A 15,960-nucleotide genomic window follows, 5' to 3' on the forward strand; every position below is an offset into this window, starting at 1 on the left:
CATTTTGTAGATTATCACTGCATGATAGTACAAATGAAAGCTTGGATTGATCTTATTGAGCTGTGAAAACTGGAAAATCAAAATAAATAATAAGTAAACATTGATGTCGTGAAAATAATGAAGTGAATTTGGTAACTTCCCCTATTGAAAGGTTGTTTAGCAGCCAACTATTAAGTCTCAGACGTTGGAGGTGAAAACAAGAACTGAGTTGTAATAGACCAGAAATATCCAGTGCCGTTACAGCAGCATTAGGATTTGGGTTACATGCACAGTAGCATCATGTATGAGTTACATATTGTTTCTATTTTAGTAAATGTCAACAATCCCGTGAAGTATTCTGTTTATCATCCAATAGTTGGTGAAGTGTGCTGGGATGCTGAAGTGATGAAGTGCTATTTCCTCCCACTGTCTCCCTTATTAGCTCTCTTTCCCCTCTTCTGTTGCTGAAGTGGCACAGACTTGTGTCAGCAGTATTACTCATACCTGGGCGGGATAAACTGGGCGGGCAGGCCTGGATCTGCCTTAATCACCCACTTCCACTTCCTGTTCCTTGACATGCCAACAACCTGCCGTGGGCGGACACTGATGACGGGAAACAACACAACCGAAGCAGCGCGAAACAGGAGGGAGCACTTGACTAGGATGTTATTATGGTTTCACTAATATAGGGGCGGGAGACTGCGAAGAAAAGTGCGAACGTCTGAAGTCACCGCACCGTAAGAACACACACCTTAAGAGGAATGCAGGTTCATTCACATGAAAGATGTTCTTTTGCAGTCTGGAATGAAAGTCTTCAGGGACAGGAGCGTCAGAAAGGACAAGGAGACAAGCAGAGACTCTGTCCAAAGCTCACAACCAGAAGTGTTTATTAAAAAACAAGCAACATTTTAATCTGACAAGGATCTTCCTGACATACATACATAAAAACAGTTGTTTTGTCATTGTAAGTAAATTAATGAAATCGGTTAGGATGTCCAGAAATATAAAAACCACACTAAAACAACAATCAAACTCACTGAAATTATCAAAAATGACAGCATACCCCAAAACATTTCTGTCATAACAATAAAATTCATTATTAGAAATATGGCATAGCATTTAATAAAAGTACAATCTGTGACAGTTGAGTGATAATTTGACTAAAGGCAATACATCTTATAAGAGCAGTTTGACATTATAATTCACTTAATTGCTTTCTTCCCAAGAGTTATATAAGAAGATTGATATCACTCTCATGCTTGTACACTAGATATGAAGCTACTGCCAGCAGACGGTTAGCTTAGCTTAGCATAAAGACTGGAAGCAGGGGGAACATCTGCCAACCAGCACCTTTAAAGCTCACTAATCAGCACGTTATATCTCTTTTGTTTAATCTGTACAAAAACCAAAGTCAGAAAACAGTAAGTTGTGGTTACATCGCGTTTTGTGCCAGACTAGTTCTTCTTCTAGTTCTCTTGCAGTGACTTCCTGTCATCGCTGTTAGGTTGCCAGGGAGTCACTGCTCCTGGCCAATCATGTGATCAGGATCATCTCTCAACATGCAACTTTTATGTTCACTACTTTGTTGTCTTAACTTTCAAGATCTTTTAACACGTGGGTATCATATTGTTTCCAAGTACATTATATATTATAAAATTGTCTTTGTGACATTTTTCATCCTGCAGATTAGAATAACATGTAATCTTCCATTTGGAGCTATTAAGAAAGCTGTGTTTGACAAAATATCTTTTCTGCTTGATCACCAAGTGAGGGTCATAGCCAACTACAAGTGGATTATTTGTTGATGTGTTCCTGCATCACAGTCAGACTGACACCAGACAGGTGTTGGACACGACTGACACTATGTTGAACGTGTAAATGAGAAACGGAGGCCAACAGACATCACAGTGGGAAACAAAAAAAAAGTCAGCATCGGTTCAGCGGGCCTGATAGCAGGTCTGTGTGCGTGGGCGGGATGTGATGTTTGTTCGTCTTGTTTCTCTCATTTTGTCATTTGCAACGGTTTTTAAATGATAATGACTATTTATACTCCTCTTGAGTTGGCTGCGTGGGCTCGACGGAGACAGCGCGGATGATTCACAGCCGAGATCGCCTTTTGTCAACCGCCGCTTCTCTTTCCTTTGGCTCTCCCTCTCTTTCTTTTTCTGTTTATCTCGCTCATATCTCACTCCCTCCATATCTTTCCTTCAGCACACCAATAATAGAAAGATCATTGTAGTCACTTCAGGTAGAGTCTGTGTGGGTGGAAGGACATGTTGGCTCAAGGTTTATGAAGGAGCCAAAGATAGTTTTTGAAGGAAAGGTTTCATAAGTCTCCAGTCTGACTCACGATTCATTTAAAAGGAAACAAGTTACTGTAAGTTGCAGCATTGGCCTGGCCTATCGGGTCACTGAGCTCCTTTAGTTTGAATTCACTCAACAACAAAAACATTCAGATAATAAAGCATTTTCAACTGTGTCTGGTTGTCATTTGGTGCTGGGCAGGTTTTTCAGAACTTGTTTGCTGGAAACAGCTGTCTACGGGGGTTGACAAGAGCTAATAGACTCAACCATTCTGTCAAAGTGTGGCTGAAGAGTTGCATGATAATTCTGTAAATCTGCCGCTATGAGAAACCTCCCCATCACGCAGCAAGTCTCAACTTCCTTTGACAGTGGCTGGTCTTGGTTTGAATGTACCGATACAGCAGGATGTTTGAATTCAGAATACACAAGCTCTCTTTCAGCAACACAGAACTGGAACCAGCAACTTTCCAATCAAACACCCGCTCCTCTAACCATCCAAGCTGGTTCTGCCCGGATGCCTGTAATGGTAAAAGCCTATTATGGTATAAACCATGAAAATCGGATGTTTCCTCCGTTGCTTTGCCGTATCTGGGGCAGCTCAGTAGCACGTGCAGCACTTGACAGCCAGCTACAACAGCACGCTGCAAATCCATCAGATGCGCACATGGATCACAGTGGGAGATGGGTGATGAGGGGGCTGCAGGGACGGGAAGGTGGGTGTTATGAAGACATGGAAGCACATCCACCAACTTATAAAGAGGCAACTCAATTGATATGAACGGTCAAACTATTTTTGTCACAGCCAGAAAAGCTTGTCAGGTGACGTTTTGGTGGGTTTGATGGGGTAGCGGGGAGGGGGGGGGGGCTTCTGAGAAAATTGAGGGCACATTTGCAACTCTGTTAGAGGAAAAAAAAAGAAGGCAAACCCAGCAATTTGAACATCGTAACTATTTTTGTCTCAAGCTTCACAGCTTGTCAGGAGAGGGTTTTGATTCCACGTTTTGGCGGCAGCTGCCGCTTCTTCGCACTCGGCTTGAATTGGACATTTGTCATCTGAGGAGAAATTTTAAGCATTCTATTCTAGACCTATAGTTTGCTTTCTCTGCTCCACGTGCAGGTCAGAGGTCGAGGTGAGTCACCAGATATAGACGTATTGTCTTCAGCACCGCAGATACTTGCTGACATGTGCTTCAGGTTGTCTGGTCGGACCAGACCATCTGAGGCTTTACTGTTCTACCAAAGAGACTTTGTGGATCGAAGTCTCAAAAACACACGTCACGGCTACAGCTTCACTCGTGAGTGAAAATGTTTTTTAATTCAAGGTCCATTTGTGCCACAGTTAAACTAAGATCATGGTAAAAGTTAAATATGTTGCTAAAATGTCAGACAGTTCCAGAGCAAAGTGCAGGGAGGGTTGTGATCACCCTGGGGGAGAAGAACTGTCTTACGGTGGAAATTGCGTGGGCTGAAAGGCTGTGCTAGAGAGCATTGTATTGTACTGTACGCACACACACACACACACACACACACACACACACACACACACACAGAGGGAGAGCAAAACACTGAGTCCCAAAACAAAGCTCTTCATTCTGACTTTCCCCCTACTCCTGACATTCCTTCCCAGCATTCCAGAGGGCGTGGGTGGGGTCAGAGGTCCCAACGACACAAGTGATGATTTTAACAGTGGGGAAGCATGTTAATGAAACCTACACACGTATTTTATACTCTATACTTGTGAGGACCTTCGGTGACGTGACGTATTCCCTTGCCCGTGACCCTAACCCTTAACCTACATCTAAACTTAACCCTACAACCAAATTCGAACTCTCAAACTGCCCTTTGGAGAATTGAGGACTTGACAAAATGTCCTCCCTCTCAAGGTCTGAACTCAGACTGGTCCTGACAGTGAACACACAGACGACGAGGGCGGTGACGTGAGAATGCACACAAGTAAACAATGTATGTGCATTAGACTTTTGCATGTTTGTAATTGTTTGTATTGTATCTAAGCCCCTTTCAGACATGCAACCCTTTCAGCTTTCTTTTTCAAGACACGGAGATACTTGGACAAAAGCTCAGTTTACAGTCAGAGGTGAAGTGGGACATACAGGAGGGGAGGACATCAGCTGTCAGTGATGTGAGTGTTTGGCTGTAGGAGAAGGTCTGTCCATGTGGGAGGTTTGGAGTGAAGGAGAGGTGATGATAGCTGAGTGTGACAGCAGTCCAGTCTGAGAGGCCATGATGCAGCAACAGGCTCGGCTCGCTGACGCTGTGAGAGGAAGTGTGCATTTGTGAGCGCCAAGACCATAAAGACACCGAGTGTCATAGTTGACCTGTGGACCTCCATCTGGCGTTAGAGTTTCTCAGACAAACGTGTTCAACTAATAGTTTTAGTATTCGTAACGGTTCTGAATAACTAGCAACAAGAAACTGGACCCAAAACATGCCGGCGCAGGACATGTAGGTTTAAAACTGTGGTCAGTTTCAATCAGGTAATCAGGAAACATCTGTTAGTCTGCAATCAAGAATGCAGAATAGGCTGAAATGCTAATGCAATAATCTGACAGAACGTGAACTGAGGTCTTACATACTGGGCAGGTTTATTGGCAAATAGAGAGCAGGTGAGAGAGAGGCTGCTGTTGAGATCAGGTGACCTACATGAGCGGGAAACTGAAGGAGGCTGAGCTCAAGCATGACTGGGTCTGGAACCAGGGTCCAATCAAGTTCATGCATTTTTCTGATCTTTATCAGGGCAGTGGTTGATCTATTCCTGATATTAATACATGTGGAATGAAATAAAACTCATGTAAATGCTTAACAGATTGAGGAATGGATGCCACACACACACACACACACACACACACACACACACACACACACACACACCTTCTCTCAGTTGTGGAAAGAAGCTCTAACATGATTTTAATTAGCAGAGCGGCTGCTGCCCAATTAGAAGAAAACTTTACAACCTGCCAGTTCACAGATCTTTCTCTCTCTGACACACACGCAGCACCACACCCCTCACATGTCCTCCTCCCTCACTCTCACACAAACACACACACACACTTTAACACATGACTCCAAATCTCACTCCTCTAACACACCAAACAAAAAGTGCCATGTTTGTTAGAGGAGGTGGTTCCACACACATTTTCTAATATTAACTTCAACAACCCCATTGTCATAACCATTCATGAGGGGTGTTATGGGCTGATAGGTTGTGTGTGTGTGTGTGTGTGTGTGTGTGTGTGTGTGTGTGTGTGTGTGTGTGCCACTGTATGATCAGTATGTGTGCAAATCCGCTGACAGGAAGTGTTTTGGGGTTTTTTGTTGTTTTTTTGTGAGCTGGTCCATCTGTTGCTTCCCACAAGGTTTTGGTCACAGCCCGTTCCCTGAGCCGGATTAATAATCTGGTCAGAGAGAGTGTGTGTGTGTGTGTGTGTGTGTGAGAGAGAGAGGGAGAGAACAGGAAAGTGTGATGGTGTAAGCGATGAGATTGTGAGGACTGGCAATGAAAGTGATAGCATGGCTGGCATGCAAGAGTGAATGTGTGCGTGTGTTTGTTTGTGCGTGAAAGAGTGTTTGCACCCTTTTATGTCTATGTGTTTTGAGAGTGAGCTTGTAGGCAGTGTGTGTGTGTGTGTGTGTGTGTCTGTGTGTGTGTGTGTCTGTGTGTGTGTGTGTGTGTGTGTGTGTGTGTGTGTGTGTGTGTGTGTGTGTGTGTGTGTGTGTGTCTGCCTTTGCAATTTTGGAACTTGTAACACGATCTGCGAGGGCAACAGGAAATTGCTGGAGTGGATGAGGGGGAAGCAATGTGACATGAGACAGGTGGGTGGGGGGTGCTGGTGGAGCTGAGGGATGGATGGAGGAGGGAGAGATGAAGGGGTGGAGGCTGCTGTCAACACGCTGTCGCTTGAGGGTAAGAGGGACAGGAACTGTTAGCAGAGGATTAGCAGGCGCGCCAAGTTTAGCCCCGCAACCTCTTGCCTTTATTTTCGTGGCCAAAAAGCTAGTGGGAACTGGGGCAGCTGCCCTCCACGGCGAGCCCACAGCTGGATGTCGTGTTCGTACTCAATCATAAAACGGATGTGGCATTTTCAACACTTCAGGATGTAACTTTGCAACATGTGTTTGGAGAAATAAGCATGAGGTTTTGATGCTCTGTAGCACAAAGCAACAGACGTTGATTGATTGGGTCTTTGATCGTTACCAGCAACTCAACAATTACTTGTCCAGGTGCTGATTTCAGACTTTCAAAAGTTACTTTTTGGCCTGTTGCTCTGTTTTGGAACAAAAAAAAAAAAAAACCCACGCACTGGCAAATGATCTGCTCCAACTGGAGGACGGCGTTATAAGCAAGCACCTGGAGTCGTGAGCCATTTCTGCTACAAAAACTGAACAATCTCGTTCTCCAGCCAAAATAGCAGCTGAGCTGTTATTATTCCAATATTCAGCATTGTGATATCTGGACCTCACTTGTAATTGGCTGTTTTAATCTACTCTACTGTGAAAAAATATGTGTGTAGGAGGAAAAAAGTTCTATCGATGTTGCTGCAACTCCTACTGGTGACAAAAGAGGTCAAAGCTGAATTTACGTTGATGGCGCAGCATGGTGTTATCAGCATAACTCAGAAAAGTAATGCATCGTTTATTAATCATTTCAGATAGACAGAATATATTTCAGCGGAGCTGCAATTAGTTGCATTGCATGACTTTTCTGTCTGTCGTGTCTTTTCTTAGCTTTAAAAGTCAGGACGGCTTTCTCATATGAATCATCCGAAGAGCCAAAACAGCACAGACGTTCAGGGTTCATGTCTTCCTTTGCATGCAGCCATCTGTGACTGCAGTACTTTCCCATACATCAGCTGTAGTGTTAGATATACATTGATGACATTTAGCTGAAAGCGCACTTCACAGATGACAATCTTAAACACCAAAAATGTAGTTTTATTGCATTGTATTACATCCCTTTCACGCGTTTCGAAATGCCCCCCATGATCTTATGATGACGTTGTCAGTGCCCCTCGTATTGTTATGTATAAACCAACATTAGCGCTGCGTTGCAAAATGCAGCCTCCGCATTCATTTCAGATTCAACACCAGAGCTCTGGCAAACAAATGCAGGATCATCCGGCAAAGACGCTGAACCTGGCTTAACTTTTGCCACAACACAATGCATTGGCCAATCAAATCTGTGCAATCACACATTCTTGGCAGATTATGTTGTATTATGAATGGAGCATTTCTGTTATTTACCTCACTGCTAACGAGAGAGAGAATTAAACGCTTGCTGCCATGATAGTCCCTCAGAATTGTAAACCGGGTTTTGGCATCTGATACTAGATGCCTCCTCATCTATACCTGTCGCAACCCACCAATGCAGACCCTTACGTATTTTTAATGCAGTTCTATTTTTAGTCTGAACGCCTGCTTATCTCCTCACTACTGTACGTTTAACTCTGGGCCTATCAGTCATCTGACCGCATGCCCGCATGCCGACCCCCCTGACAGCCCTCGCCATGACCCAGCCGTACGTGTTTCCAGACCCCTGTATGGCCTGCCCTGTCACAGCTGCTGTGCCGTCGTGATGAAGGTGCTGATGGCGTCTGCCAAGCCCATCTACATGCCAGTCTAAAATTAGTGCTGGTAGTTTCCTGTGCCCTTTAATCCAGGGCTTTAAAACCACGAAAGGCCAAGCCGCAGACAGGAAGAACGGCCATGAGAGCCCCCGGGGCGCTCGGCATGCCACGCATACCCCCGACCCTATCTGTCAATCCCAGTGCTGCCATGACATCACAGCGGCCCATTCTGAGAATAAGAGCTTCCCAGGCTTGGCTATAGTTGGGTTTAGGTTTGATGGATGATATCCGGGTGGCCGAGGAGACCGGGTCCCTTCACCCGCAGGTTCACAGGTTTGATCCCCTGCAGCAGCCAGTGAGTCCATATCCGTAACAGCGTCCTTGAGCAAGACATTGAATTTCATCCTGTTCAGTGGACGCCACCCCTGGCTGAACATTTTTACCTCTCAAATACTGAGTTTGATTACACGCACTCTTAACCAAATCAGTTTAATAGCTTCCATTTTTAGCCATATGGAAATGCGGCTCTCGGAAATGCAATGTCGGTCCAACACCAGACATTCAAGGTCCGCAGAGGATGATGCTGATCATTGTTAAATGTTGTTGGTGGAATAGTGACTCAGTGGTTTGCACAATTATAGTAACTATAAAACTGACATTCGATTCCCAGCTAAGGGCCTTTCAGTATGCAGTTTGCTTGTTTATCCTGAGTTTCCTTCTACAATTTGGATTGATTGCATACTGGATTAGATTAGTTGGCAGGTAGGAATGTTATCACTCATTGCCTGTGCAGCACATTAGCATTAATCCTGTGATAAACTGGTGACTCTTCCTTTCACGCAGTGCATCAAGCGGACCCGATGACCCCAAAAACTATTAAGCAGGAAGAAAAAAATGAATGAACGATGATGCCACTAAATATCAGTATAACATCCCAAAGAGATTTGCCTGCAGGACTATTCGGCATGAATGAGTACAATGAATGTGACTGTATACAGCACAAATCGCAGCTACACTAGACTGTATACAGAAGAAGGGATTTCTACAAAGGCTACTACTATCTGTTTCCTGTTTTTTGCCCTTGGTTACGCAAATTCTTGTGCGCAGCATGGCAGAACACTAAGATCCCTAAAGAACTGAATCCAGAGAGTTAGAACAAGCGTTGCTCATTACTGTGTGTAGTTTTCTGTTACAGCAAGTCATATTATCATGAAATGATTACCCAGGAAACGGAAAAATAATAACCTAAACTGGAAAGTGGGCAAAGGGGAGAGCGCTGGCACCTACTGAAATGTGGGAGTCTTTTTATAAATCATTTACGTCAGGACATGAGTGTGCAGGTTCAGCCCTTTGTTACATAGCCAATGATTCACTCGCTTTGTTCAACTGCATGCCAGATTGTATTTCCAGTAAGAACCTAAAAAAGACATGAGAGAGACCTTTATTCAATTTATTACATCACATATTATCGATAATTAATGCAATACATTTATTTTGCTTTGAGGTTTACGAGTCGCTTTTGTACAAGACCTCAGCTTCCTACCTCTGCTGCATGTTATTTCCTCTCCAGATTTATACGATTTTCTGTTCTCTGAAGTGCATATTAAGGGAAAATATAAATAGATGCTGAAGAGATTACAAGAAGTACTGTCCACTTATGCTTTAATGCGTCTACTGAGGTATCGTTTGCCTTGTGCCACTTATGTTTTATGAAGCCCTCGACTCTGAACTCTGAACTTGTGTCTATGTTGCCTACATATGACGATTACAGCGAATCTTAGCAGTTAATCACATTGAGGCTGCAGTATGTGTTGACTTACACTCACTCTTAACTTCAGTTTGAGGACTTTACTCCATGACAAGTGCTGCACACATCGAGGGCTTAGCAGGAAAAAAGAGCTGCATGTGAGTCAGTCCTCGAAAATCCCCTATTATAATCAATTGACGCCACTTTGTCTATTAACTTTGATGTACGGAGATCATGCACACACACTCTGCTGTTGCTGTAAATCAGCATGTGAGGGAATGTTGACGCAGCGCAGGCGGGTCTCTGCTGAGCTGCGAAGCCAGTTGCTGCTTGCGTGAGAAGACAACGCTCCTCCCTCTCCTGCGCTGTCAGGTTCATCTTGTCCTGGGCTTCCAGGTCTTTACAGGTACTCACCGCTGCGCTCGCTATAACACCATATCTGGGTACTTTCAGCTCCCTTCGATGGCTCAATGCAGAGGCCCCGCCTTCAGGAAGTGCCCGAGGGAGTGTTTGTGTGAACCCGATGCCCTCGCCGCAAAGCAGCACCTGGAAAAACCAGTCGGGCTGTTTACAGCGTGACTGGAATCACTTTGTACCTGTTGAGTAGCATTTTGCGGTTCGTGAATGATTGTCGCAGAGGACAGAGTGTGCACGACGCTTTGTCACACAAGCATCATGTGACAGTACATGCTAATTCTGAACTAGAAATTGAAGTGGGAGATGTGTCGAGTGCCGTAGTTAATGACTAGCGAGAGCTTTGTGAACAGCCTCGTGATTCACGGCGACTGTTTTTGTTGTCGTGACTCGGCCTGCTGGTTAACGCTCAACTGTATGCGGGTGAGGAGACACTTACATAAACGTGTTGCTGTGGACACAGACAAAACACCAACAAGTATGTCAATGGACAAACAGGCATGGAGAGCAGAAAGTGTAGACAAAATAGCAATTTATTAATAACTTATCATTTCTTTACATTCGTAAGAGAGGAGTGTGGAGGGGGTTGGCAGAGGTCACCAAGATGGCTTCCTCTGGAAAGAGGCCTTCTCTGTGGATGGGGCAACACAACACTTTTCTCTCATCTTGACAAATAAAAACTGCATTTCACAGAGTTTTCCCTGAAGAGGCGAGGTGAGCAAAGCCTCCTACTTTGTCCACTGTTAAGAGACTTTTAACCCTTGTGCACAGATCAGGATTACTCACATTAACCTTCAGAGATCCAGGCGACACACGTTGGCCATTCTGATTCAAACGTGCGTATGCTATCTTTTATATGGTGCCAAATTACTGCTGTGAAAACTGCTCAAGGTTTGGTTGACTTTGTGCGTGCTGTAGAGTTGAGAAAATTCTCTGAAGGCTAATGCGCCATAAAAACCTTCTGGGCGCAAAAGTAAGGCAAACTACCAAGGTGACTTTGATTTGTGAGAGGGTGGGTGCAAAAACAAGGCCCGTCGGCTGAATTCACACATAAAGCAATTATCAAATATATTACACATGTACACATTTTTGCACTATTCTTAGAAAGCCTACTTGATTTTTGGCATAATCAACTTCAACATACTGATCAATATGCAGTTTGTTTGCTTACACAAAAGTAGAATATGAAACAAAGAGAATCTTCAGTACCCACTTGTTGCAAAGGGTATATACTAGAGCAAGGCTTTTACTGTATAGTCTTTTATATTAAGATATATACACGATGTATAAATGTGTGAAAAGACTCCACTAATGTAAAATCGAGTCCAGTATATAGTGTGCCATTTAAAGCTGGGGTGCTTCAACCCCACACAGGCAAGTCTTCACAGAAGACGAAGGAGACAACGCACCTTGATGTCTTGGGGGAACCAGTGCTATACCCCAAAACAAACATAAAAAAAGAGTTTTTTAGATCTGTCCAGTTTGAACAATCATGTCTCTTTGGCACACCAGCCCAGGAGCTTTGAAGCGTAACGTACAGCCGTCCGACAGATCGCTTTCCTCCGACACAATGACAAAAAGAGATAGAAGACCTCAGGAGTCCAACAGTGATATAAGATTGAAGAAAGTATCTGCGCTCTTTAAATGACCCTCTTCCTCTTTTCTGTCTTTTACTGTCTCTCCTCATTTAGTCAACAGCAGCTGTGTCTTGGCCAGACAGCTTTGGCCCTCTAGTAACCACGCTCAGCAGCAGTCGCCTCAAACCAGTTGTATCAATAACGTCAAGATCCTGGTCCCATGGCAGATGACGGAAAAAAGAGAGACTTTTTTGCAGCTTTTCCAACAGGAGGCCCATGAAACCTCCAGCACGGAGTGGGGTGGTGACGCGGCCGACCTCACGTGGACTCCAGGGGGTCCAGCTGGAAGACGTTGTGGTTGGTCGGGGTAGTGAAGTAGAGCTGCTGGCTTGGCGCTGCAATGCGGTTGTCGCACGGGCTCTTCAGGCCCAGCGTGCGCTCAAAGTCCAGGAGCTGGCCCATGAAGTTGAAGTTGGGTGAGATGTTGGACTTTTTCATCTTGACAATGTCGTAGGCATCATTCATGGACAGGTTGAGCTTCTGCATCAGGTAGGCCACCGTTACCGTCACTGAGCGGCTGATGCCGGCCAGGCAGTGGACCAGGACGCCGCACTTCTGACCTCGAGCTTCATCTGGTAGAAAGAGAAAAGGGTGGACATGTTATAGACCTCTGTCAGAAATACACAACAGGCAACTAGTGCTTTTTCATCCCAGATTAAACATTTTATAACAAATCGATTAAATGTTATGTTGTCAATAAAATGTCATTTTGTCCAACCAACAGTCCAAAAACTCAAAATATTCACTGTACAATTTCATAAAACTAAGAAGAGCGGCAGATCCCCACAGCTCAGGCAATTTTGCTTCTGTTGACTTTTGACTATTGACTTTTTAAAACCTTTCATAAAAACATTTTAATTATGAGCTGCTTGGGAAGCATTATTTGCACATTTCAGACACACCTGTCCTCCTCCAAGTGCTGAAAAGTGCAGCCCCTTTCGACACAGACAGCACAAAACTTGTGATAAACATCTGTGACATTTAAGTCAAGCTGCGTTGGAAGTTGGAGCGGGTCCAGGGAGGGAGAGCAGCGGAAGTTATTATCCCGGCTATCTCCCAGGCGTGTCAGTCAACAAACAGGGGCTGCGGCAGGAGCACACATAAACAGAGGCCACATTCTTTCGCTTTTTGGCCTAGAGTAGCCGGCTGGGAAATTGACTATTACGGTCTATTAAACCATTCTTCCGCTCGCCAGGGTTACTCCGACAATGGTGCCATTTGGTCGTGTAAACGTAGGAGTCATGAGGGCACCCTGTCAAGGCGAACAGGATGTCAACAGGGCCTGTAAATGGCTCCTTTTGTAATGTGGAGGGAGGAAGGAGGGGGGGGCAATGCCATGTCCTAGATTACTTTCAATGCCACTTCCTTCCTGTTGCGCTCAAATTACCACCCTCCCCTTGTTCACTCTCCCCATTCTACTGTTTCAACGTCGCCCTTTGTGCTGCAATTACACAAGCCCCGGGACAAGAGATAGGCCAGGATGTCTTCCATTGAAGTCACATCATTTGTACACAGTGCATTTTGGCCTGTGCACCATTAGAGGCAGGCTTGTATTCCTCTGCCTCAACACAATGGCCTTAATCTGCCCGCTCTGTGTGTCCCTGCCTGGCTGACTGATAAGATCACAGCCAGGGACACCTCATCTAATCTCAATTGCACAATAAGAACATAAGAACTTCCTGGCAGTGATAAGACATATCACATTAATAAGATTGTGTCCCCTACTATCTGGTTCGGCAGCTTCACTTCCTCTGCATATATTCATAACAATCACATAAGGTCGTCAAGTGAGGAACTAAGTGTTGAAATGATTCGTCTGACAAGCTCCTAACTGCTTCTCAAATGTGAGGACTTGCTGCGTTTCTCCCTTTTACGTCTTTGTAAACTCAAATATTTGAGTTTTGGACTGCTGGTCAGACAAAACAGGCAATTTGAAAAGTCACCACTTTATAGTTGTACCACTCAAAAACAAGCATTTGCAGTTTAATCAATAATGAAAACAATCAATCACTATTTGCAGCCCAAACAGCATGTAAACAACCCAGAGGCCTTAAGTTAATAGACTGCAGCAAGAGAAGCTGCAGCGTGTGTTCAGCTCTGCAGGACTACTTACCAATGAAGCTGATGGCCTCGGGGAAGAACTGAGAGAGATTCTGGCTCCAGTGATCCGAGATGGGGATCTGCTTGTACTTAAACTCCCCTGCGTTCTCAAAGAGGTTGGGCAGGTTGGGAGTCACGTTGAGGATGTACTTGATGCCGTACTCCTCCAGCACGTCCAGGTTGGTGGAGTCCTTGGCGCAGCCCAGGTAGAGGTGCGGCAGGATCTCCACCGGGAAAGAGGGCTGCGGGTTGGACAGCGGGCTGCCGTCCGAGTCTGTGGCGCTGATCGGGTCCCGGTCAATGTCAGACTCGATGTCGGAGGAGTCGGAGCTGATCCGCAGCCCGCCGAGGCCCAGCACCTGGGCGGTGGGGGAACTGCTGTTGGAGGAGCCGTCCAGGTTGGTCTCGCACAGAGCTGGATACTCGGCCTGGAATTTACTGAAGCCACCTGGAAAATAGAACAAATATTCAATGAACACAAGGCCGCTTTTGCTTCTGAGCGCGTTGCGCTGCAAAGACTATTAGAATATGATGAAGTTGCAGCGCAGACTCGTTCAGCTGCATGGTATGTTTTGCCAGTCTGGTCACAGCTCCGCGTCTTTAAGTTCCTCTTATGAGAACAGTGAACAGCTAACCTCAGAATATTTCTAATTATTATTTTAAACTGTTAACATGTGAAGGTTCAATAAGATGTCATGCCAGCTGCAGCGCCTCCCTCCGACTCTGCGCAATAATCTGCGGGAGTGAATGAACGGCGGCGGCCGCGGGGCCCCAAAATATGAATGAAGCGCACTCACCCTCCAGATAATAGGCCTTGTAGCCTTCGTCCTTCATCCTCCTCAGCAGTAAACCCAACACAGAGCCCCCGTCCACATTCTCGTTCCACTCCCGGCTGTACTCGTCGTACAACACGATGGTGTCCGTCTTGCACCGCCGCACGAACTTCTCCCGGTCCTCTCCGTTGGAGAGCAGCGACCGCACGGGCAGGTTGCCCTTCTTGAGCCGGCGGAGCATGAGGCTCGGTATGGCCACGTTGATGGCCGTGTCGACGTGCGACGACTCGTAGAGCTCCTGGGCCCGGCAGTCCATCACAAGCAGGCCGTCCCTGCGCGTCTCCAGCTGCTCCCGGAGCCAGCCCACCGTCTTGCTGATCGCCATTACCGAGTCGAGCTGGACGACGGGCTTGAGCTTGTCAAGCATTTATAAGCAGGAGTAAAAATGTGATTTGAAGAAGCGAGGTTTGGAGGGCTGGAGACTTCCTGGCCGCCGCGGGAAGGGGGCAAGCAACCAAAAAAGAAATCTGCCAGGGATCTGTTTCAGTCAGCTGCTTGGAGGGGCCTCAGCGACACACGCGACTGGGGGGCGATGGTGTAAAAACATACAAAAATGTCAAATTGCAAAATCAGACAAAGTCTCACTCCAGATGTCCTTCAATGTCCCGCGCGCTTTGGGGTGAGACGGATGGACACAAACGCGGGTCTCCTTCACAGATTTCCCGAGTTGCCTACGCAGGCAGTCATTCATGCATCTGTCCGGAGAGAGCCCGTGTTATTTCTCAATGAGTCACACCGGCTCTGCGACGAGGCTGGCGCTTCCTCTGCTCTTATGCAAGTCCACGGCTCCGAGCTGCTCGCTTCCTTTCTGGAGATCCGGAGCAGAGCGGTGCGGTCGGAGGTATCTCTGGGTGTGAACCGTGCAGGTTATGCTCGTGTGGATGCCGCCTGTTCCCCCCTCTGTCTGCGGTGTGAATAGGCGCTCTGCAGGCTCTTGCTCGCTGTGCTCTCTGCGGCGCCAGGCTGCTGAATGGCTACAACCGGGAGGCGTTTCATTGGATACATTATTTCGGCCGGCCAATCAGAGAAGCCCCAGCGGCGGTCGCCATGGAAACGGGGGCCGGATGAAGCGGCCCGTGTTGATGAATTGTTAATGAGTTTGTCATTCACAAAAACGGAGAGGAATTTCCGCTCCGGATCAAGTGAGTGCAAACAAACAGAAGAACTGCAGGGAGAAGGAAGGAAGAGAGGGAGGGGGGGAGGGAGGGAGAGCGGCCTTTACTCAGGCTGAGAGAGAGAGAGGAGGGAGGGTGTCAAATAAGAGTGCTGGGTATTGGGTTATAATAATACAGGGCTGTAATAATGTGCTTTACATTATTCAGTTTGTCTGAACTTTCAGGAAGTTATTAAAGTTGAGACCTTAA

The 15,960-nt window shown here is 46.0% G+C and overlaps 1 protein-coding gene across 2 annotated transcripts; it reads right to left on the bottom strand.

Moving 5' to 3' along the window:
- Positions 1–10,541: 10,541 nt before the first annotated feature.
- dusp6 (dual specificity phosphatase 6) lies at positions 10,542–15,551 on the bottom strand. Of its 2 annotated transcripts, XM_070907669.1 has the most exons (3): positions 14,561–15,551; positions 13,777–14,211; positions 10,542–12,235 (listed from the first exon to the last, which is right to left on the bottom strand). In XM_070907669.1, exons 1-3 carry the CDS (start codon positions 14,961–14,963, stop codon positions 11,922–11,924), a joined length of 1,152 nt encoding a protein of 383 aa, XP_070763770.1. In that variant the 5' UTR covers positions 14,964–15,551; the 3' UTR covers positions 10,542–11,921. The 2 variants fall into 2 exon arrangements, with proteins under 2 accessions (XP_070763770.1, XP_070763771.1); XM_070907670.1 differs by lacking the exon at positions 13,777–14,211.
- Between the last annotated feature and the right edge of the window lie 409 nt (positions 15,552–15,960).

Source organism: Enoplosus armatus, chromosome 6, assembly GCF_043641665.1.
Source record: "Enoplosus armatus isolate fEnoArm2 chromosome 6, fEnoArm2.hap1, whole genome shotgun sequence".
Classification (NCBI taxonomy): domain Eukaryota; kingdom Metazoa; phylum Chordata; class Actinopteri; order Centrarchiformes; family Enoplosidae; genus Enoplosus; species Enoplosus armatus.